Raw genomic sequence first — 23,096 nt, forward strand, 5'->3', positions numbered from 1 at the left:
CACAATTACGTAATCTTGAAAACTATTTCATAAAGTTAATAAATATGTGAGTGTTATTGTTTTAAATTTTTTAAAAAATCAGACTTATGTTTTGCACTACATATTTTGCGCGGTATCATGACCAAACCTTTGAGGTGGTAAGTATAGCGTAATATAAGTTTGATTTGTAATTGTATGATGTAAATAAGTGTTTTTAAATACTAATTTCTTCATATCCTCTTCTTTGAAAACAATCTCATCATCAATTTCGAAATTAATCGAAACATTTTTTTATTTGCAGTAAGTACCCAGTTAATAATAAGGAAAACCGTTAAGAACTAATGTGCGTATAATAAATAAAACGCGTCAATCAATTTCCTCACATCAAAATTGGAGCCAACTTCATTACTATTGACGCATGTTAACTTGTTACTAGTACGTGTATAATACTAACTTAACAAAGTACTAGTTCGATTCTCAGATATTTAATTTTGTTCTTATGAATTATTAACTTATTTATTAATTTATACAATGTAGCTAAAACAACATTAAAATTCTGAATTAAGTGTTATTACTTTCTTATTTTTACTTGAACATAAAAAAGTCGAAAATATGTTTTTTGGAACCTTTTATTTATTAGGGCAAATTGTTATGTTGATATTTGTATAAACATTAATTCAATATGTACAAAAGTGGATTTCACTGTTCAGTATTTGAATGTAAATCGTGATAAAAGTTATGTATACAAAATGTTAGAAAAAACAAATACTTCTTTGAATGTTCTTGTTGGAAATTATAATTTTTCACCGTGAAAGCCTGACAAAACAACACTAGTATATAGTGCATTAGATCATATATTGAGTTGGACAAGTAAATGGCAAATGAACTTTAATTATGCTAATTGCATGATAATGTGTGTGGATTATAATTTGCATTATAAGTTAGATGGGAATAACTTTAATGTCATGAAAGAAAAAAGGGATCTTGTTGTAAATTACTGTAAAGTTAATCAGTCTAAGGCCATGGCATGGCCTAGCGTGTTAAGGCGTGCGCTTCCTAATCTGAGGTTCGCGGTGATGACAAGCTGCCTTCCCTCTAGTCTTACACTGCCAAATTAGGGACGGCTAGCACAGATAGCCCTCGAGTAGCTTTGTGCGAAATTCCAAAACAAACAAACAAGCCATTCAAGCAGTGTGTTATAGTTGTAGAGCAAATAAGATTTTAACTTGTATCTACAGAAATATTGAACATAAGTCTAGAGGTTATAATTTCATTATGCAGGTCACTGATTAGGCCACGTTTTGAGTATTTGGTACTTTACCTTAGGAAAGATGTTGAATTGTTAGGAGTTCATAAGAGGGTTACCAAAATGATTTGTGTGTTGGAGGGAGGTAGGCACATGAGGATAAATTAAGATCCTCAAAATTGTTTTCTGTCTCAAAAAAAAAAAGAAAAAGAGGTGATCTGATTAAAGTGTTTAAGATTGTAAAGGGAATTGATAGTGTTGATGCTTTTTTTTCATATTTTGCAGTGAGAATAGGAAGATTAGTGGTTACAAATATAAGTTTTGGCAGGGTAGGAGTCACCTTCAACTAAGTTATTTTTGTAACAGGGTAGTTTGCATCTGGAATTAATTACCTTTGAATGATGTAGAAGTAAATTTAAATGAGTGTAAGAAAAAGCTTGATAAGTATATGAGTGATAATGGCTGGCTTTAAGATTATTTTTTTTTTTTTGTAAATTTAATTTGGAATGTGTAACAGCCAAAATAGACCAACGAGTTCCATGCTTTCCCAAAATGCTATTAAAGTCTTGGGTGTAGCTAGCTGTGAAGAGGATGCTGCTTCTTTATAAAAGGATGTACTGATTTGGGCAGATGGCTTTCAATCATAATAAATGTGAGATAATGCATGTGAGCTATTATAATTTGAATTATAAGTATAATTTTGATGGAAATAACCTTAAAAGTGTTATGAATGAAAAGGATCTTGGTGTAACAGTTAATCAGTCTCTAAAGTTATCCAAGAAGTGTACTGTTGCTAGTGATAGGACAATTAGGATTTTAGGTTGTATCTACAGAAATATTAAGTACAAGTCTAGAGAGATTATAATTTCATTGTACAGATCACTGGTTAGGCCACATTTGGAATATTGTGTTCAGTCTTGGGCTTTTAGGAAGGACATTGAATTGTTGGAAAGGGCTCAGAGAAGGTTTACTATAATAGTGCCTGAGATTTAGGTAGAGTCATATGAGATGTTGAAATCTCTCAGTTGTTTTCTTTTGAAAAAAGAAGAGTTAGGGGGGATTTGATTGTGGTTTTTAATATTGTAAAGGAAATTAATAGTGTTAATGCATATTCTTGTTTCATATTTAATGGCAAGAATAGGAGGATTAGGGGACACCAACATAAATTTTGGCAGAGTAGGAATCATCTGTAGCTAAAAGTGTTTTATTTGTCTAACAGGGTGGTTAGTGTTTGAAATGGGTTGTGGAGACAGTAAATTTAAGTGAGTTTAAGAGAAAGCTTAGTAAGTATATGAATTATAAGGACTGGGTTTAAAATTTTATTTATTTTTAGGTTTAGTGTAGTTTAGCTAAAATTGGTCAAAAGGTCCCATGTTTTCCCAAAACATTATGTTAAGGACTATTTCAAGTTTTTGAAAATACTGTTTAATTATTTTTTGTTGGATTTGAGTAAATGTGAATATGAAAGTATATGTCTGATGCAAAAAAACTGTATGAATTTTGTTTTTTTCTTAACATTAATAAATACATCCTCTTGTTTAATACTCTGTTTGTAAAGTAAGCTTATAATGTTTATTTGGCTCAGTTTTTGTTTTAAAACTAGTGTTGAATTTACTATCTCTTATTTGTATATCTGTTAGAAGCAAGGTTAGACTTGGAGGATATGTATCTTTCCTCTGCTTGTTGGAGACACAACAAGAGGTATGTATACCCACCCTAAGCCTGCAACCAATCCCTGTATTGGCAATCAAAATATGTAGTACATGCAGGCAGCTTTGTGAGAATACAATATATTCCAAAATTAGAATAGTTGTGGAGGAACAAAAAGAAATGAAATGTTGGTGACTGTCAGTTCAGGTCATGTCTGATGACCAGCACTGTAGGTCTTGAGACAGGTTGTGTTTTCTGTGTTTTACAGGTCTTGAAAATGAGACTGGCTAAATTTAAAAGTTTTACCATTATTTAGGCCTGACTAGTTGTAACTTGTGCTATTGGAAAATAATTGCTACTATAAATTGCAAAACACATAGGCTTACTACAAGTTTATGTGGATGTCATCTTGTGCATGTGTTTGTGTTAAACGTCAGTGATTAACCCTGATATTCAACATGTCTAGTAGATCTTTTGTGATCCTGTCTGGTTTCAAAGATCATAGAGAATTCACTGGCACCATAAACTTTGGAAAAACAACAACAGTGTCTTTTTTTGTTTAATTTGTTGAATCTTTCACATTGTTTTTATTTTTTGTAGGAGGGAATGTTGAAAGAGACTGTAGGGTTAATGTGTAAAACAGTTGTTAAGATGTTAACAAAGTTTGATCCATGTGATTTTTATTCTTCTTGCGTTATTTTTCATTATTACTTTATTAGAAGGACTGATGTCTTGACTACAGCTGGTTTTGATATATATATAAACTTCTTTATGTTTTTAGGAAGATAAATGTAGTTTTATTTTTCATAAAATATTGTAGCATGACACTAAGAGTAAAAATTGACATTAGTTCTGATACTATTAACTAAGTTTGAACTCTCCCTTCCTGTTTCCCTTGTAAAGGAGTTTGTTACAAGTTTATATTGATAAGTGGATATGATTAATGTTGTAGTTATTTTAAGGTTCTTGAGCTAACATTCCATTTTGTTTTTTTTCTAGATTGATAAGAGTGTGATTTATTTGAAGCTTAATGCATGCTACTAGAATATATACATTTGGGACATCAAGACATGGGGAACACACAAATGCAGGTTGTCAATATCATTGGTACCAATCTGATATTTCACTCCGGTTTAAGGCTAAACCTACCTCAGTAAGAGAGAAACCTAGCAGGAAGTATATATACCACCACCATCTATCTGTTTGAAGTATTTATGCACACCTACTAGTGTTTTATTTCTTTTGATGTTACTTTGTATATTTCATTTAACATTCTTTAAAAAGCAGTTACTATTTTTTTGTACTTCTTTAATATATTAAAAGTTTATTTTAAAGCCTAGGATTATAGGTGTAGTAACAAAGAAAAACATTTTAAATGTAAGAGAAGTTTTGGCTTAGTTCATTGGAAACTGTGAGAGCCAGTAAAACAGTTGTCATTTTTTAAAAATATATTCAGCTTTACCTGTTTCGAAGTATAAAGAAAAAAAAACTTTACAGAATGTAAATATACCATCTGCTACAGTATTGTTGAAATCTGAGGTTTATGTAACACAATGTTAATTACAGATGATGAAAATTTTCATGAGAAGACTTTCTTGTTGTATTGCCACTTAAAGATCAAACACAACTGTTTTAATGATATGTATAAAACTTAAAATGTTTTGTAATAAACTCCTTTTTCAAATTTGTTATTTTTAGGTTGATGTTCTTGCTCAAGTAAAAATAATGTTTTCTTAAAGCTGAGGCAATGCAAAACCTAGGGACATTTTAAAATCATTGGAGAAGATAGGTGGTTATAAAGAAAACCCTATATTTGCAATTACTGTTTTAAAAGTAACTTTTCTTAGAGTAACTAAACTTTCCCAGAGGCTTGTTGTAGGATCTTTTAAAAACTAACACAAAATGTTTGGTATGTTTTCCATCGTATTTAATCAGTGTATGAGGCCTTTTTCCCAAGTCAGATATGACATTTCCTATATTTTGTTGTTTTGACCTTGTGTAATATAATTCTATGCAATATGAAAAAGTTTATAAGAATATAAAATCATGAATTAAAAATATTTTTCATAGTTTTAAAAAATGCTTTCCATTTGTTTCTCCTTAAAAAAAATTAAAATGTCAAGTTTCACTGACTGTAAGAACTGCATAATACACCAAAACTACATTAAAATAAAATACTTAAATTACATTGAAGTGTACAATAGTTTTTGATACAGTATGTAACTGCATCTCACATATAACTTTCCCAAATCAATGCTGCTCTCTGTATGCAAGCATTTTTTGCTCACCACTAGCTTTTAGCACATTTTGTTTGCCACATTATGAATTATCAAGTTAATGTAACTTCCATTTTGACTGATTACTTCCTTAGTCCTAATCATTCAGTCCATTGTTATTTGGCCTACACTTCTGTGTTTTGTGGATTCTGATCCCATCTCTTTATTTCTTAGAAGGGAGCTTATCTAGGGAAATATTTGCACCAGTCCATCCTCCACTTAAACATGGGATTCTTACCAGGTTGTGTATTGTATTGGAAGTTAACATTTTCCAAAACTGAAAATGTATTTCTAATAGATACTCTAATCATACTACCAGTGCTTCTTCTTTTCTTGCCTAATCTCAAAGTGATGATTGAACAATCAGTATAGAGGGAGTTAGCTGCACTAGGAGGGAATGTCACAGTCCTATTGATGAAGGTTGTCACAGGCTCATTTGTACACAACAATGCAACAGTATCATAAAAACATGTAAGTTTATGTGGGAACTTCAAGGTTAGTGGTAAGTGAATAAAGTTCACATGTAGAGGTCAATAGTCAATTAAGAAATCTTTGTGAATGAAAGTATCTGTTGGAAATATATTTTCAGTGTTGGAAAGCATTAATATTCAGCTTGCATATTTTATTATGAATTAGCCATTCATGCGTTTTTTGAGAACAACAAAAAATTTTAAAGAAATAACTTGTACTTTCAGTAACATTGCTTAAAAATATACATTTTTTATTATTGTGAGAATTGTTCAAGGAAAAGTAAACTGTGAAAGAGTAAAAAGCTAAGTGTACATGGTAATTTCTAAAAGTATATGAAAATACACATCAGGTGCCAAATATTGTTTAAAATTAACTTCTGTAACTGGATACTCTCCCCAAACTTTCAAACTTTTTGCCTTTTGATGAATTCCACTTCTAAAGAGTCACAAGTTTCCTAAGTGAATTTGGTGCAAGTATTGCCTGTCCTGAACACTCATTTTCATAATATCCTGTTCTTCTACAGTAGAGTCTGGTGCAAGTATTGCCTGTCCTGAACACTCATTCTCATAATATCCTGTTCTTCTACAGTAGAGTCTGGTGCAAGTATCATCTGTTCTGGATGGTGAATCTCATAATATCTTGTCCTTCTACAGTAGAGTTATAATCACTTGAAGTGTATGGTTTTCTTTATAATCACCTTGTATCATTAGCATGTTTACCTTTGTGAAAATCATGCACTCTTTATCTGAGAAATACTAAGGGCAGTTGTCTTCCTTTTTTATTCAAAAAGGATTAGAGGGGCTATGATCCTGTATTCAGGTCTCAGCTCCATGCCAGTTAGTAATTGACTTGGAGTGAGAAACATGATAATCTTTTCCAAATAAAACCCTCTATTGGACTTTGGCCATCTTGTTCTGGAAGAATCGGAAGAAAGAAGTTATCCTAACTAGACTAAGCACTTATCACAGTTTTTTGATTCATCATTTTCTATTATTTGGGACTGATGCACTAACATATTGATGTGTGACACGTAAGTCACAATAGCCCATATTTTACTATCATGCCATCGTTACGATTCTGAACGACAGCATCGTTTTAGACATGTTTTGTCCAAAGTTTTACCCAATGCTGGATAGTGTCATTGGTGATGTTGACACTGTCCACCTTTCAAATGTTTTTAATTTTTTGAGGGCCATTAGCCTTGTTAATGCTATTTAAGTTTTTGAAAGCTGTAACTTTAAAAACTATAATTAACAGTAGGTAGGCTGTCTTTCAGACCATTAATACAATTGGCCAGAGACCTGAACTGGGTGTTTCATTGTCGTCACCACTACTGTGTGAATAATACTGGAAGCATCAGTTCCCCTGTTGGATTAATAGTACAGATGAGCAACTGAATAATAATGATGTATATGTCAGAAACAGGTTTTGTAATGACTGGCCTTTCTGTGAGGAACTAATGGTATAGTTTATTTAATTCATAACTACAGCCCATCTTCAGTACTGTCAAGATAATAATATGAAGATGGAGTTTTGCTTACAGACTAATCAATTAATCAGTTTTAATATTGCAGCTAGGTATGAACTGTATACCCATTTATTTTAGTTTTTTTTTAGAACAGATTATATCCCAGCATAAAAAAAGACATGTTATTTTGGTTAAACAGACCTTTATGTGTTACCACTTGGTGATATAAATGCATGTTGTATGTGGTATGGAATGCATCTTTAATACCATAGATAGATGCAGTTGGTCATAGTTTTTTTTATGAAGAATGATAACAGTGTGCTCAGCTGTTTAGCAACTCTGGTAGAAGAGGGTACTAAATGAATGGAAATATAATAATATCTTCTCAAATATGAATCTTATTTAACATGCTATAGGTACTACAGGAAAATGTGTGGTAGCATGATTCACTTATAAGCAGTCTTGGGAAACTGCAGGCAGTTCTGATGGATTACCAAGCCATATTACTCCATCAGCTTATTGATCTACTTATTTTATGTTTGCCAGAGCATTGTAACCTTTGCATTAGTGTTTGAGGTGATTGTACTGGTTATTAACAGATGCTTTCTGATTGTTTATTAGGATGAAATGCTTATAGAACTTAATGAGCATTTTTGGTAGTATTTCCTCAATATGACTATATCAAATAAAACTTTTATCCCACATAACAGTAGTTGTTACTTGTTAGCATTAGACTAGAGGAACCTGTAATTATCCCTTATAACAATACTTGTTCATTGTTAGGGTTAGACTAGAGAAAATTTTGATTATCACTTATAACAGTACTTTTTCTTTGTAAGGGCTAGACTAGAGAAACCTGTAATTATCATTTATAACAACGCTTGTTCATTGTTAGGGCTAGACTAGAGAAACCTGTGATTATCCCTTATAACAATACTTGTTCATTGTTAGGGCTAGGTTAGAGAAAATTTTGATTATCATTTATAACAGTACTTTTTCTTTGTAAGGGCTAGACTAGAGAAAACTAATTATCCTTTATAACAATACTTGTTCATTGTTAGGGCTAGACTAGAGAAACCTGTAATTATCCCTTATAACAATACTTGTTCATTGTTAGGGCTAGGTTAGAGAAAATTTTGATTATCACTTATAACAGTACTTTTTCTTTGTAAGGGCTAGACTAGAGAAAACTGTAATTATCATTTATAACAATACTTGTTCTTTGTTTGGGCTAGGCTAGAGAAAACTGTAATTATCCCTTATAACAATACTTATTCATTGTTAGGGCGAGACTAGAGAAAATTTTGACTATTCCTTATAACAATACTTGTCCATTGTTAGGGTTAGACTAAAGAAAACGTTATCACTTATAACAGTAGCTGGTTTGAGAACATTAATGGGCTACAAGTGCCTGTTGAGTGACAGAGAGATGACATTTTAGATTCTATGCCAATGCCTTCTTCAGATCAGTGTAGGTGCTTGTGTAGTGTCTTACAAAGGTAAACACAACCTTGTAGTACAGCTTTAAGCTGTGGAAGTTGAGTGTATGTGGTGATTTGCAGATGTTTTTGTAACATCAGTGTGTCTTCACATTTAAGGGTAGTTGTCTGCAGGTGGTTGAAGTAGAAGCCATTGTTATTTGTTTAGTTCTGAATGGTATAACTTGTTATAGATAGCTTATTTGACTGTTGGTGACTTTTGTTTAAAATGATATGTAGATTTCAGTTTATGATGTGTGCAGTTATATTCATCCAAGGCCAGTCCATTCGGATATGTTAGTATAATTGCATATTTACGTTGACTGTCCAGTTTATCAGCTGTCAATATTGGCACATAAACATGGTACTTTCTAGCTCAATTATTTTTTGTTTAGCATTTCTAGTTATAAGCAGGCTAGAGAAAAAAACTGTGTTACTTAATTTGTCTAATCAATGTATGTCCACTTTTGTTAATATTAAAATGCCATTACTTGTTCAAAACAGTTTGTTGACTTGCAGACTTGTTTGTCAAAATTACATAAATTAAAGATAATCATCTAATTTGCCTATTAACTTCATAAACCTGATTCACATCTACATATGAAATGCTAAATGTCTGTTGATAATGCTCCATTCTTCTGTGTTGCTAGCAACAAGTTATAATAGTGTTACAAAAACTATGTATGTAATACTTTGGTAGTTCATGAGAGCTGTCTTAAATGTTTTAGTTTATGCAGCTACTGAGCTTGACCTAGACATTTCAGAGTTCTTGGCAAATTTTAGAAACTTCTAAGTTTGAAGTTAATGACTATAAAATGTATGCTTTTTTTTAGGTTTTTTGTGAAGTTTTTCAGTTTTATTATTACTTTTTTTTGATAAAACATCTTTTCTTTCTTTCAAAGGTATTGCCATTAGTCTGAACTAATGGTAATACTTTAAATTGTTTTTTTAGCTTTAAACTTTGTGAAATAATTTTTATCATAAACTTTAGTTTTATTGGTTTTTGGTGTGTCATTTTTTTCAGCATTTAAACCATGGCATTTAGGCTGTATCAAGTAATTATAAAAACATTTTCTGATGCATATCAAATATTAAAGGATTTGTGAAATCTTCCACTTACCACTTGAATAAGAACTTCATGGAACTAGTAAAGCAGGGAAGTTATGGGTCAAGGTTTTGGTGGTAAGATTACACATAAATGAGGCTTTGGATACCTAAAGCCAAGAGATGATTCTTGATTCTCTCTATATATAAAACTTCCTACTTATAAAAAGTAACCAGAGAGGACAATATTTTGAGAACTAAATTTAAAGGTGAGAAGAAAAAATATTTTTATATTCATTGCACCTTAGGACTTCTTGTAAATGATATTTACGAGAGTGCAACAATGGCATGGTAGCAAACCTTATCTTGTTGCAGGGACAATATTTATGTAAAGAAGTGAAGTAGAATCATTTTAACTTTGAAGTAAAATATTTACTTAGAGCAAAGCTGTCTTTTAAATTAATGATTTAAATTAAAATTGACATTTTAAGATGGAGACAGCAGGAGAATGAAAATGTCATCAAAACCAAGAAAGACAAAGATTTAGAGCTTATCAGAGCACAGAAAATTTATCTAAAAGAAGGTGATTAGAATAGTAACGTATTTTAATAAAAATAAAAAAATGATACTTGATGGCATACTGAAGACAATGTTCAGATGCAGAAAGTCATGCAAGATGCAGAGCAAATAGAAGAAATATACCAAAAAAATCACTACAATCAATAACACATTTGTGGTACTATGAAAATTGTTTACTAGTTCTTAATTCATTAAATTTTAAAACTGAAGATCTTCAGGTGGAAAATTCATAAACTGCTGTCGTAAGCAAAGAGTAACAATGTCCCAAGATGAAAGTTCCTGATGTGCTTAGAACATGTGATAACTAACCCAAACAGTTTCATCTGTCAAAATTTCATTATTTTTCTTTCATGATGAAGTGAAGAAATTTGATGAACAAGCTTTCTGAAGGAAGGACATGGTGCTCCTTGGGGTTGGTGGTACAAAACTCCAAGCTGTCATTTTTTGACAGGTTAGGCAAAGCGAGTTACAAATAAAGTTGAATACAGAAGTCTACCCCATTAAGATCACAGTGCAGCTGAAGTAACTATATGCTCAATCTCGTCAGGTTCACAAAATGTTGTTTGCTCCTCTACATAGTGCTTTCTCTATCCATACCAGCCATTTCTTACATACATAATTTTCTCTACAAGTGGGATTTCTCGTCATCATGGATTATATGCTCAATCTATAAATTAAAGTAGAACTGAGTTAACTATAAGCTCAATCTATTAGGTTGTCCAGAAATAAATGTCATAATTCTATGATGACATTTAGAAGCCGAATATTGAGTAACTTATTGCTGATTGGTTTAATCCAACGTTTGTGGCTACAAGGTGTATTAATTGTATTCTGTTTCAGCTTTACTCAGAGTAAGTTTCACAAACCTCTAAGACAGCATGGACAAGGACTTTTATCTGATTTTCCTCTATGACTTCAAACTTGGATGAAAAGCTACTGACACTTCACAGAACATCAACCAGACATTCGACCATGATCTGTTATTAAATGTACAGTTTAGTGTTGGTTCCAAAAGTTTTAACATGGAGATGAAAGTCTTGAAGACCATGAGGGTCATGGAAAGAAGCCATTTTTAGATGAAAACACATTAATGAAAGCAGTTGAGACAGACCTTTACACAACAGTATGTGAGCTTGCAGAAAAGCTAGGCACAAGCAAGTCGAGCATTACCAACCACCTGAGTGTGATTGGAAAGATGAAAAAGTTGAATAAGTGGGTTCCATATGAACTGACTGAAGATCAACAAAATCAGCATTATGAGCCCTGTCAAGAATGACGTTCTAAAAATTTAATGAATTGGGAATTGAGAATTGAGATTCTGCCTCATCCACCTTATTCCCCAGACCTTTCCTCTACACATTTTCATTTTCTCAAGCACTTTAACAAATTTTTGAACAATAAATGCTTTCAAAACCAGATAGCTGTAAAAGAAGCTTTTAGGGAGTTCATTGAACTGACTTCTACAGCAGGGGCATAAACAGCATTATTACATGTTTGCAAAAGTGTGTTGAAACAAATGGTGCTTACTTTGATTAAAATATGTTTTACAGCAGTGGTTTAAACTTTTCCAAACTTTGCATTTCAAAAATGACAATTTCTTGAACAACTTAATATAAATTAAAGTAGAACTGAGTTAACTATAAGCTCAATCTGTAAATTAAAGTTGAACCAAGTTAATTATAAGTATTGAAATTGAGTTAATTAATTTTATAAGAAAATTGCTTCAGAAAAAATTTGAAAAAGTTTTTTGTTTTTGTCAACTTTTTTTTTAATCTGACACTTTAAAAATTGTTTCAAAAAGTGTTACATGACAAGATATCTAAATAGGTTTCATAAGTTAGGAATTTTAATGTATAAAAGGTTTTGAAATTTCTTTCATTATTTATATTAGTATTTCATTACTCTATTCACTATTTGTCAGTAATATTACAAAAAGAAAAGTGTTGATGCTGAAGTCTGAATGGATATTTTGTTCTGCAAGGTTGCATCAACTATAAAGCCATCATCAGTTCAAGCAACAAATTTAGCTAATTGTGCTTCTAATGTGCTTGTTGATACATCAGCTGGGGTAGTGATGGGGACTTTGCCAAAAGATACTACCATATTGCAGTCAACAGTGGGACAAGATAAAACTACAGGTAACTGAGATGTGTGTTTGGAAGGATATCATAGAAACCTACACTGTTTGAAATCAAAAATATAAAGTTAACTGTAATAATAGAATTAGAAATGATTTTTTTCCTATGTAAAACTATATCACTTTTAGTAGGCCTTTGATAAGTAGCAAAAATATTATACAGTGTACAAAGGAAAAAAATCACACATTAAAACAGTTGGCTTTCCTAAGCAACAGATATGTTACAATATCTCCAATGGTCATGAAGATTTCTGATTATTTAAAAGTAACTTGAAAAAGTTGTAAGATTGAAAAATGTATTTTTTGGTCATCTTGAGATATCAGTCTGATGGTGATGTATCAATTTTAATGGAATGATAAAATTTCAGGAATGCATCAGATATGAGGAAATCATCAGTATATCTCTTGAGAGGTAAGAAACATGAGGTTATCTGGTAAGAAAGATGTGTAATTTAGATGTAACAAGTATATTTTTATTTTTTTACATAGTTAATACTTTATTTGCAAATATCTGTATTGCTATCATACAAGTGTCAATCATCATATTGCCACAAATTATTTTTTAAATGTCCATAATGTTTCATTTAAATAGTTTAGCTAAAATTTTTTTTTTCTGACTGGACGTTATAATTATATAGATTTATCTTCTTGCTAGTACGTAGTTATCAATAGAATACTTAGGTTACTAGGGTAAATTATACTTTTTTGGAAATCCATGAAAATGTGGTTGAATCTACTATCCAAATAAAACTCATAACTTTGTAGAAAATGATACAGCAGTTACATCTAGACACCTATTTAAATTTCAGTTCTATACGTGTAGCTAATTTCTAGTGGGGATGTCTATCTGGTAGCATATGATTTTATTAAATAATCATGTATGAAACAAAAAACAGTTTTACCAGTAGTACTTGGATTTCCATGTCGCATAATAAGGAAGAAACGGTGTTATATCTTGTAATCTGGGTCTGTGAGATTGTAGTGATCAGATATCAATTGTTGTTATGGTTAGTAGCCTTTACAATTACCTAAATATAATAATTATTTAGTTGCTTTTTTTTCTGTTATTAGTTATGGGTTACTGGTTTTTAGCCTTTGTCTGCATGTTTACTATGGTGATTTCACAAGATGGTCAACAGAATTGCAACAGATAGTATTCACACACATCTCAGTTTCTGTATGATTAAAATTCACAACATTAATTTTCATAGAAAAGTAGATTGTATCATTACAAGAAATCACACCATTTCTCTGGGGTCATAAAATAGTGAGATTTATTTTACTCTCGTAATTTGATTTTAATTTTACATATTTGTATGAAACAATAATAGCACTTAAATCAATATTGTATACATATATTTAATGTTGTAAATGTATTGCTAAAAACATATTGCACATAAATGAACCAAGTTAACATCAAATGATGTGATATGGTCAATGGGTTTAATAGTTATGGACATAGTCAATGACCTGATATGAACTATTGGTTTAATAGTTATGGGCATAGTCAATGACCTGATATGAACTATTGGTTTAATAGTTATGGGCATAGTCAATGACCTGATATGATCCATTTGTTTAATAGTTATGGATATAGTCAATGACTTGATATGATCAGTTGGTTTTATAGTTATGGGCATAGTCAATGACCTGATATGATCTATTGGTTTAATAGTTATGGATATAGTCAATGACCTGATATGATCTATTGGTTTGATAGTTATGGGCATAGTCAATGACCTGATATGATCTATTGGTTTAATAGTTATGGATATAGTCAATGACTTGATATGATCAGTTGGTTTTATAGTTATGGGTATAGTCCAGGGGTGTGCAACAGGCGGCCCGCCAAGCCATTTAGTGTGGCCCTAGTTGTAATCTAACCATGTGGCCTGATCTGTAATCCAACGCAAATGGAATATTTTTAAAAGCATCGATCCTACGGGATTCCCAGGCTTCGACTCGACAAACTTCTAAAATTATCTTTGCTAGAGAGGAGCAGGCCGAATTCGATTGGTCGGCCTCCTTAGGGCATGAATAGGTGACGTGCACTAGCACTATTGTCTACGACTCAACGTCATGTCCTGAACCTCGCCTTCGCCCGCTGGCGACAATTTTCCCTAACCTCTGCTGTCCGTCATTCATTATTGGTGAAAATTTTATTACCTTTTACAGTTACTACAAGAGATTGAAGGTAAATTGATTATTATTTAGCATATTGTTGTGACTTTACTGAATTTATTAAAATTTTTGCTTTCAGATGCATCTGATTCTATGTACAGTGTGACCTCGTTATTTGCGGGGGTTACGTTCTCCACCCTCCCGCGAATAGCGAAAAATCGCGAATATTGGATGCAGTTTTAAAACGTATATGTATGCGATTATATACTATATGAAATGCTTCCCGAACACTAATGATACTTATACTCATTGATGCAGTAATAATGTAGCAATATTGCATACTGTTATGTATTTCACTAAATTGTACCGTGCGTTACCGGGCTGTGCTTTGCCGTTTGCGTTGTTGGGGAAGCTGAGGCAGTCAGCCAATAGCAGTCCAATCTTGTTTGGTGAAGACGACAATTGATAAAAACGGCTTGATTGAGTAAATACAACAGAAATCTCCTCGAAAAGCCCTTTCAGTCTCTGTGACCTACAAAAACGCAGTTCGCGCATAACCCGCGAATATGCGGGGCCGCGAATAGGCGAGGTCACACTGTATTTTGCTATTCTCAATTAATTTAAGTACCGGAAGGCTATGATCGGGATGCCAATTTAGAAACATGTGTTTCTGTCCATAAGAGGTTCCATGTGTAAATAAATTCTATGTTTTTTTCTACTTTGCTATTTTCGTGAGAATAATTTTTGTTTTGATTTCAGGGCTAGTAAAATGTCAGCAGTTAAGAAACGAAAAATTGATGATGAGGGAAGGTTATTCAACAGTGAATGGTGCACAAAATATCTTGTTGTCCCACATAATCAAGGTGTTGTCTGCCTCGTCTGTCAAACTACAATTGCAGTCATGAAAGAGTACAATATTAAGCGACATTACGCAACTAAGCACTCCTCTCAGTTTGATGAAATTGTTGGTCAGGCACGAAAGGACAAAATTGAACATTTAAAACATCCATTGAAAAGCAACAAGGCGTTTTACCACTTTCAAGAAAAATTCAGAACTGGTGACAAAACTGAGTTTTAAGCTTTGTGAATGTATGGCAGAAAAGGGAAAGCCTTTTAGTGATGGAGAATTTATTAAAATTGTTTAACAATATTCACAGAATATGCATGTCCAGAGAAAAATATTTGGTGGAGCAAACTAGCCTTTCCCGCTTTACTGTCTCACGAGGGACAAAAGATCTTTCAGAGGACATCAAAGAAACTTTGAAAGAGAGATTGAATTCGTGTGAAGCTTTCAGTCTGGCTTTGGATGAAAGCACTGATATCAATGACACATCCCAACTTGTCATTTTCATCAGAGCTGTTACTGCAGGCTTTGATGTTTTCAAAGAGTTTTTAGATATGGCAAGCCTTTCCTCCACAACCACAGGACAGGATATTTGTGAACAAGTGCTTAAGGTTGTAGAAAAGTTTGAACTGAATCCTTATAAATTATGTGGTGTTACAACAGATGGTGCTCCTTCCATGACAGGTAGGACAAATGGATTCACCAAGAAATTTCTAACTGCAATTGGAGCACAAGACGTAGTTGTAAGCCATTGCATTATTCACCAAGAGAGCTTGTGCACCAAAGTTCTGGATTTTCCAGAAGTCATGAAAAATGTCGTCCAATGCGTAAATTATATTCGAACACGAGGATTAAATCATCGACAATTTAAAACTTTTTTAGATGAGCTGGACAGTGAGTATTCAGATGTTTTGTACTTCTCTGCTGTACGTTGGCTTAGTAGAGTTGCTACTTTGAAGAGATTCTGGAATCTGCGAGAGGAGATGAAGTTCTTCATGGAGAGCAAACGTCAGAATGTGGACTTCTTGAGCAATGAGAACTGGCTGAATGACTTAGCATTCCTCACAGACATTACACAGCATCTGTCTGATTTAAACTTAAAACTACAAGGAAAAAGTCAACTTGTGAATAAGTTGTTTGAGCATATTTGTGCTTTTGAGAAGAAATTGGAACTTTTCCAGGTTCAGTTGAGAAGAGCCATATTGACCCATTTTACATGTCTTGCAACCAGGAAACTGGAATTTCCTAATCTGGATTGCACCAAATATGGAACCAGTGTACAAAAGCTGCGTGATGAGTTTGCAAACAGATTTCCAGATTTCAGACAAACTGAAATTAGATTGAAATTGTTCGCTCAACCTTTTGATTTGGCAGTGGAAGACAGTCCTGATGATTGCCAAATGGAACTCATTGAACTGCAGGCTGACATGGACACTAAAAGGAAATTCTCTGAAAACAGTTTGCTAGACTTTTACAAACTCTGTGTACATGAAAAGTTTCCCAATTTGTCCCGTCATGCACAAAGAATTGCCTCCCTTTTTGGTAGCACCTACTGCTGTGAGCAATTTTTCTCCAAAATGAAGCTCATCAAAACCAAATGTAGAAGTCAGCTGACTGATGAACATTTGACCAGTCAGTTAAGAGTGGCAACCACTTCTGTCAAAGCTGATATTGACAAGTTCTGCAAGGACTCTAAATTTCAAGTGTTGCACTAAAATGATCACTCATGCAAAAATATAAAATATTATTGCTTGCATTTTGAGAATTTTTTTTAATTTATTGTGCATGTACACGAATAAACTTGTTTTTTAAGTGGCCCCGCTTGATTGATGAAGTTGGTTATATGGCCCACCGACGAAAAATGTTGCACACCCCTGGTATAGTCAATGACCTGATATGATCTATTGGTTTGATAGTTATATGTATAGTTGCTGGGTTAAATATAGGAATAACCATTCTAAGGAATTCCCCAAGTATCTGTTAAACTAACAAACAGGAAAGTTGATCAGTGATTATTTTTTCAGCATCAAGATATAAGTAATCAGTCAAGAAGACCTTTACAAACCTTACTAATTCAAGGTTCCAGTATGTCAGTTTCAACCCATTCTTTAATGGAGATTAAACTGAAACCTTTTGCCCAGGTTAACTCCAAATTACTTAAAGAAAGTACTATGAAACTGAGTAAGTGTACAACACTAAAATATTGGGAAGTTTGGTAACTGAAGTAATTTTTGTGTTTCAAGTAATGAATTATTCGACAAGCTGTTTTAACGATTTGTTTGTATACACTAGCTGTAACATTTACATAAGTGCAAATTCTTGTGATATTTTTTTGCATAAATTAATTAAATATCTGTTACAATTTTCTATAAATGAACTACAAATATATTTTGTGTGGATTAAATGTGAGCATCTGTTTTAGTGTACTTAAGTTTTGTATAATTGAAAACCACTTGAGAAGTGTATTTCTTGAAAGAGAGATTTAGATAAATATATGTTTCTATGTTTGTAAGTCTCTACTCTCCAGGTATAGAGCTTCAGAAAATATATGTTTCTCAATTTGTAAGTCTGCATATAAATCTTCAGATAAATATATATATATATATATATATATATGTGAGTGTGTGTGATTCTAAGTTTATAAGTCTACTGTCCAGTTATGTTTGTCTCTACTATATATGGAGAAAACCTTCAGTTTTATTTGTCTCTACTCTTTAGGGAGAATCCTTCTGGAAGAGAAGTGTTTTCAAGAGCCAGTACTGTGGTTAAACAAGTTGAAAATGTTGCCAAAAACCTCAGTGTGTTTAGCCTTTTCAAAAAGTGCAATTGAACTTGTGTCGGATCCAAATAGTGAAGATCAATATATGTGGAAATGTACCGGTGAAAGGTGATAAGATTAGTTAAAAGGATGAAACTGTTACATTCCCTTTCTGTTGGGTTAGCTTCTGACATGTAAAATTTCTTCTCAGTAACATCTTAAAGTTCTTAGGTATAAAATGTTCTGATATAGACATATAATAATAGAATGCTGGAATGAATTCATGAAGAGGAAAACAAAGTGTTATAATGGAAATGAAGATGATTGGCAAAACACAACTTTTATTCATAATGTTTGAAAGTTTCAGAATACACAGAATATTATAACCTATGGTTTCAGCATGTGAACAAAGGACAAGTGGCTGGGTTGAAGTAGTGGACAGTTGGTTCTTGTAGATATTCCTAAGTGTTCATATGTTTTTCCAATGTATATGACCTTACTATCACTACATGTTTACTTATACATGGCTCATGTACATAGAAGTTTTGTTGATATTTGTATTGGAATGGGTTTATTTAATGTGGATGCTAGGTCTATATAGTTGTCTGACCTCAATTTCAGGGTGAAAGTTTTCAATAAAATGAATGCTTTTTTTTTTTCCAAAACATACCATCTTCTGACACTTGTAACTGTTCCTCAATCTTCACTTGGTTTAACTTGCTTCAATCTTTCGTACCACACGTAACTGCCCTTGGCAATTTTTGACCTTTTAACAGTCTCCACCTGCATTAATGTGTCTCTGTCCTGGTACTGTGCATAAGCACCTTACTCAGATAATTTAACCACTTTTTCTCAATAAAACACTTGTCAGTTTTTTCTTATGAAGTGCTTGTTTGTTACATTTTGAATTTCAATTTTAGTGTTGCCTTGTGGATTTCTATACAATTATCATTTTTTCATAGTTTTTCAATGAATTCCTCCACTCTAAGAGAAAAGGATGAAGTTTTGGGGGGGGCCCTTTTACCTGGGTCCCTAGATGTTTTTCCAGATGTTAGAAGGAGAGGCACCAGCCTTTGTAGGAAACTACTTACAATACTGGTTCAGATTTTACACTAAGCTATCTGGTTGTGGTGTGCATGGCCATTCTTTTTTATCAATTTAATTTATTATACATAGAAGGAGATTCACTATATTCTCATAATTCTGAATTCAGGATGGTCTCTCTGTAATTCCAGGAATAAATCCACTTGATTGGAGAGTAAGGATGAATGTTCATAATTCCAGACTAGATGAATTCTGTTCCATTGTTGAGTACAATGTACATGATCCCCTCATTCCAAGCCTGAGGTGTTGCCTTTCAGACATTCTCAGGTAAAAGTGAAAGTTTGTTCGCTTTATTGTTGCTTGCTTGCTTGTTCTGATTCCAGTGATTAGGAACACATCACTCTGTGGCTACTGGGTGGGATCCAAAAAAAGTACAAACATATATATTTAATATTTCAATCCAATTCCCCTCGGTGTGGATTCCTGTACGTGGTGAGGGGACCTCGCAGGGAAGGTTCTGTTCTTTCGGGTTACCTCCTCCGGAATCTAAACATCCACCCACGTGTTTGCCGTGTGTGGTGACACATGAAGGGGAGGAGAGGATCCTGGTGTTGAGGGGTCCAACCCTAACACACCACTTTGGCCTTGAATTCCTGTAGACGGGCGGCCTTTGGGTGGCTCCCCTTGGGTCAATCGGCTGGTCCACTTGGGCTAGAGTCAACCAAGTACCATTGTTGGAAGTTCTCAACGGGTGTTGTGGACATTGTGCCTGATGCTGGTGTTTGGGTGTAGTGCTCACGAAACCCTGGCGTTGCTGCATTGTCCTTGCGTGACTTTGTAGTGCGTCCCCTTGTAGGGCTCCATGGTGGGTGGGGTCAGTGGGTACCGAATTTTTTCCTTTTTCCTATGGATCCTCTAAAAATTTAAATAAATTAGTGAAAAAACAGTTAAACGACCACGTCTTGAAGATTCTGATCAGCAATCTTTAACGTCTGTACCACCAGTTGTACCTCATTTTCTCATCCTACATTCTCTTTCAGAAGTGGCTACCTTGATTTCATCACAAGGAGTTATTATTGAGAGGGATTTGAAGAACGTCCCCGAGTCAGAGATTCTCACTGGTTTCTCCACTCAAGGAGTTTCTGCAGTGAGGTGCATCTCCATTCGCAAAGATAGAGTAACACTGCCAACAAATATCCTTGTTTTGACATTTACATCACCATGTGCACCTGCCACCATCAAGGCAGGTTATCTAAATTGCAGGGTACGGCCGTATATTCCAAACCCTATCTGATGTTTCCAATGTCAGCAGTTTGGCCACTCAAAGACGTCATTTCTTTCCCTGGTTCCCTGACATGTGCTTGTTGTGTTGGCAAGGGCCACAATGCCTATGAGTGTGACATGAACCCACATTGTGTCAACTGCAATGGTTCTCACCCTTCCTACTTTTGTTCTTGCCCTAAATGGTTGGAGGAAAAAGAGGTGCAGCATTTGAAAATGACTCTTAACATTACTTATCCTGAGGCTCAGAAATTGCTGTCCACCACTTCATCTCGGACATATGCTGCTGCACTTCATTCCACAACTACAGGGGGAGTGCAGACAGATCTCTCTGTGCCTCCAAGAGAATTGTTCTCAAAACAAATGAAAAGCCTTTTGACCTCCATGGTTAAAAAAGTTGATGAATCAACTTCTACACCCATCTCTGTTCCTTCCATACATTCCAACAAGCCCCAAGATCCACATCCTTTGGTTTCAAATACAGGCATTTTTTCAGATACGTCTTTTTCTCCCACCCCAACATGCAAAACAATCATTCGTTTTCATCCTCAGTCACTGGAATCCCCTTCCAACAACAAAGACCTGCCCAATCGACCCAGGGCAGGATCCATGGAGGTCGATAGACCTCCCCCAAATAAGGACAGTAAGGAAAAAAGACGTGGTCATAAACAGAAGGGTTTTCCAGCCACTTTGCCTGAGTGTCATTAAAAATGGCCACCTTGATACAATGGAACTGTCAAGGTTTATGTTCTAATCTGGATGACATCAAAACACTGATTGCTTCCTACCATCCTGTATGTCTTTCCTTACAAGAAACATTTCAGAAACCTGCCGATACAGTCACCTTTCAGCAGTTTTCTCTGTACAGAAATGACAGGCTGTGTGATAGACGAGTACATGGAAGGGTGGTACTGTTGGTTGATCAGCATGTGCCCACCCCGTCTTTGTCACTCAACACACCCTTGGAGGCCACAGTCATCCGTGTTTCCTTGGGTCGTATGACCCAAAACTGCATCGCTTTCCAGCGGGCCCGTGCACATGCTAGGTGAGTAAGACATCAAAGCCAGAAGGAATCTTGGATCAAGTTCACAAGGTCACATGGGACAGGGTTCGAAAGGTCAGTGGGCACTACAATTCTGTCCCCCTCTCGATCTTACTCTCTGATGGCCAAGAGGTAGCTGATGTCCGGAGCATCACCGATACTCTAGTTGAAAGCTTTTGCCGGGTATCTAGCACTTCTGCTTGTTCCTCCACCTTCTTGGCCATCAAGACTTGGGTGGAGCATTTACCTCTTTTCTTTCAAACTGACTGTCTCTTTTACTATAACTGTCCCTTTACACTGGTTGAACTGAAAATGGCCCTTCATCAGTCTGGCAGTACATCTGTTGGACCTGATGATGTACACTATGACATGCTGTTCTATCACTCTCCTGCTTCTCTTGATATTCTTCTAATTGTTTTTAACCAGATCTGGCAGGAGAATGTTGTTGTTTTTTAATGCCTGGCACCAGGCTATTATCTTACTTTCTCTAACCCTGGGAAAGATTCCAAGATTCCTTGAAACTACTGTCCAATTGCTTTGACGAGCTGTCTCTGTAAGACCTTAGAAAGGATGGTTAATGCTCGTCTTGTTTGGTTCCTCGAATCAAACAACCTCCTCTCGCCCACCCAGTGTGGGTTCCGACGACAGCACTCCACCACAGACCACCTAATTCGTCTTGAAACATCAATCAGAGAAGCCTTTCTCAAACACCAACATCTTGTATCAAATTTTTTGACATTGAGAAGGCTTATGACACAACATGGAGGTATGGTATTTTGCAAGACTTAGTTCTCTACTGGCCCTGGAATCGCTTCATATTGGTTCACACCCTGTTCTCGCTGATATTCAAAACTGAGTGGCCCATTTCTCATTAACATCTACTTCTATCCAGTTTTTCTGGATACCAGGCCACTTTGGTATTCGCGGGAACGAGATTGCAGACACGGCAGCTAAATCTATCTGCTCTGACACTATCACCACTGTGCCTATTCCATGCATGGACCATGGTCCTGTATTCAAGGCTTTGCTTTGTACCAGCTGGCAGTTGACTTGGAGTGAGCAATGCGAAAACAAGCTTTTCCAAATAAAACCTTATATTGGACTTTGGCCGTCCTGCTTCCGTAAGGATTGGAAGGAGGAAGTTGTTCTGACTAGACTACGCATTGGTCACAGATTTTTAACTCAATCCTTTTCTTTTATCTGGAACTGGTGCACTAATGTGTAGTTTGTGTAACACTCAGATCACTATAAGCCACATTTTACTTTCTTGCCATCGTTACGACTCTCAACGACGGCACTATTTTAACCATGTTCTGTCCCAAGGTTTGTCCATAACATTAGACAGTGTTATTGGTGATGGTGACATTGTCCACCTTGATAAAGTTTTTAGTTTTTTAATGGCCATTAATCTTTTTAATGTCATTTAAGTGTTTTGTATTTCTTCATTAAACATTTTTTATTATGGTTCCCCTTTTAAGAGTCACAATCGCTCTACTTCAATTTGAAATTAGAAAATGGCCGTAACATTAAATAACTCCACACCAGAACTGGAAATGTCAACTTCAGGTTACTTATGCTGCTGTTTGAACTATCTGTTTGTACTGCACATTAGTCGTTCTGGCGAGTTATTTTTACAGTTTTACTACATGTCTTTTAACACTTATTACTTTACTTTTTG

General features: G+C 34.4%; 2 protein-coding genes across 2 annotated transcripts; both read left to right on the plus strand.

Annotated features, from left to right (window-relative positions):
• Nucleotides 1-15,617, plus strand: LOC143257586 (uncharacterized). Its single transcript, XM_076516497.1, has 3 exons — nucleotides 1-137; nucleotides 12,173-12,329; nucleotides 15,209-15,617. Exons 1-3 carry the CDS (start codon nucleotides 87-89, stop codon nucleotides 15,352-15,354), a joined length of 354 nt encoding a protein of 117 aa, XP_076372612.1. The 5' UTR covers nucleotides 1-86; the 3' UTR covers nucleotides 15,355-15,617.
• On the plus strand, nucleotides 15,614-18,150 carry LOC143257896 (general transcription factor II-I repeat domain-containing protein 2B-like). Its single transcript, XM_076516921.1, has 2 exons — nucleotides 15,614-17,474; nucleotides 18,012-18,150. Exon 1 carries the CDS (start codon nucleotides 15,614-15,616, stop codon nucleotides 17,006-17,008), a length of 1,395 nt encoding a protein of 464 aa, XP_076373036.1. The 3' UTR covers nucleotides 17,009-17,474; nucleotides 18,012-18,150.
• The last annotated feature ends 4,946 nt before the right edge of the window (nucleotides 18,151-23,096 follow it).

This window comes from Tachypleus tridentatus, chromosome 7 (assembly GCF_004210375.1).
Source record: "Tachypleus tridentatus isolate NWPU-2018 chromosome 7, ASM421037v1, whole genome shotgun sequence".
Lineage (NCBI taxonomy): Eukaryota > Metazoa > Arthropoda > Merostomata > Xiphosura > Limulidae > Tachypleus > Tachypleus tridentatus.

What these genes read in the sequence shown, in the direction of transcription:
- LOC143257586 (XM_076516497.1), top strand. Translation starts at nt 87, where the DNA reads ATGTTTTGCACTACATATTTTGCGCGGTATCATGACCAAACCTTTGAG. An exon ending in ATGACCAAACCTTTGAGGTG is followed by an intron (nt 138 to 12,172) that starts GTAAGTATAGCG and finishes TTGTTCTGCAAG; the next exon opens with GTTGCATCAACTATAAAGCC. An exon ending in GGGACAAGATAAAACTACAG is followed by an intron (nt 12,330 to 15,208) that starts GTAACTGAGATG and finishes TTTTGATTTCAG; the next exon opens with GGCTAGTAAAATGTCAGCAG.
- LOC143257896 (XM_076516921.1), top strand. Translation starts at nt 15,614, where the DNA reads ATGTCCAGAGAAAAATATTTGGTGGAGCAAACTAGCCTTTCCCGCTTT.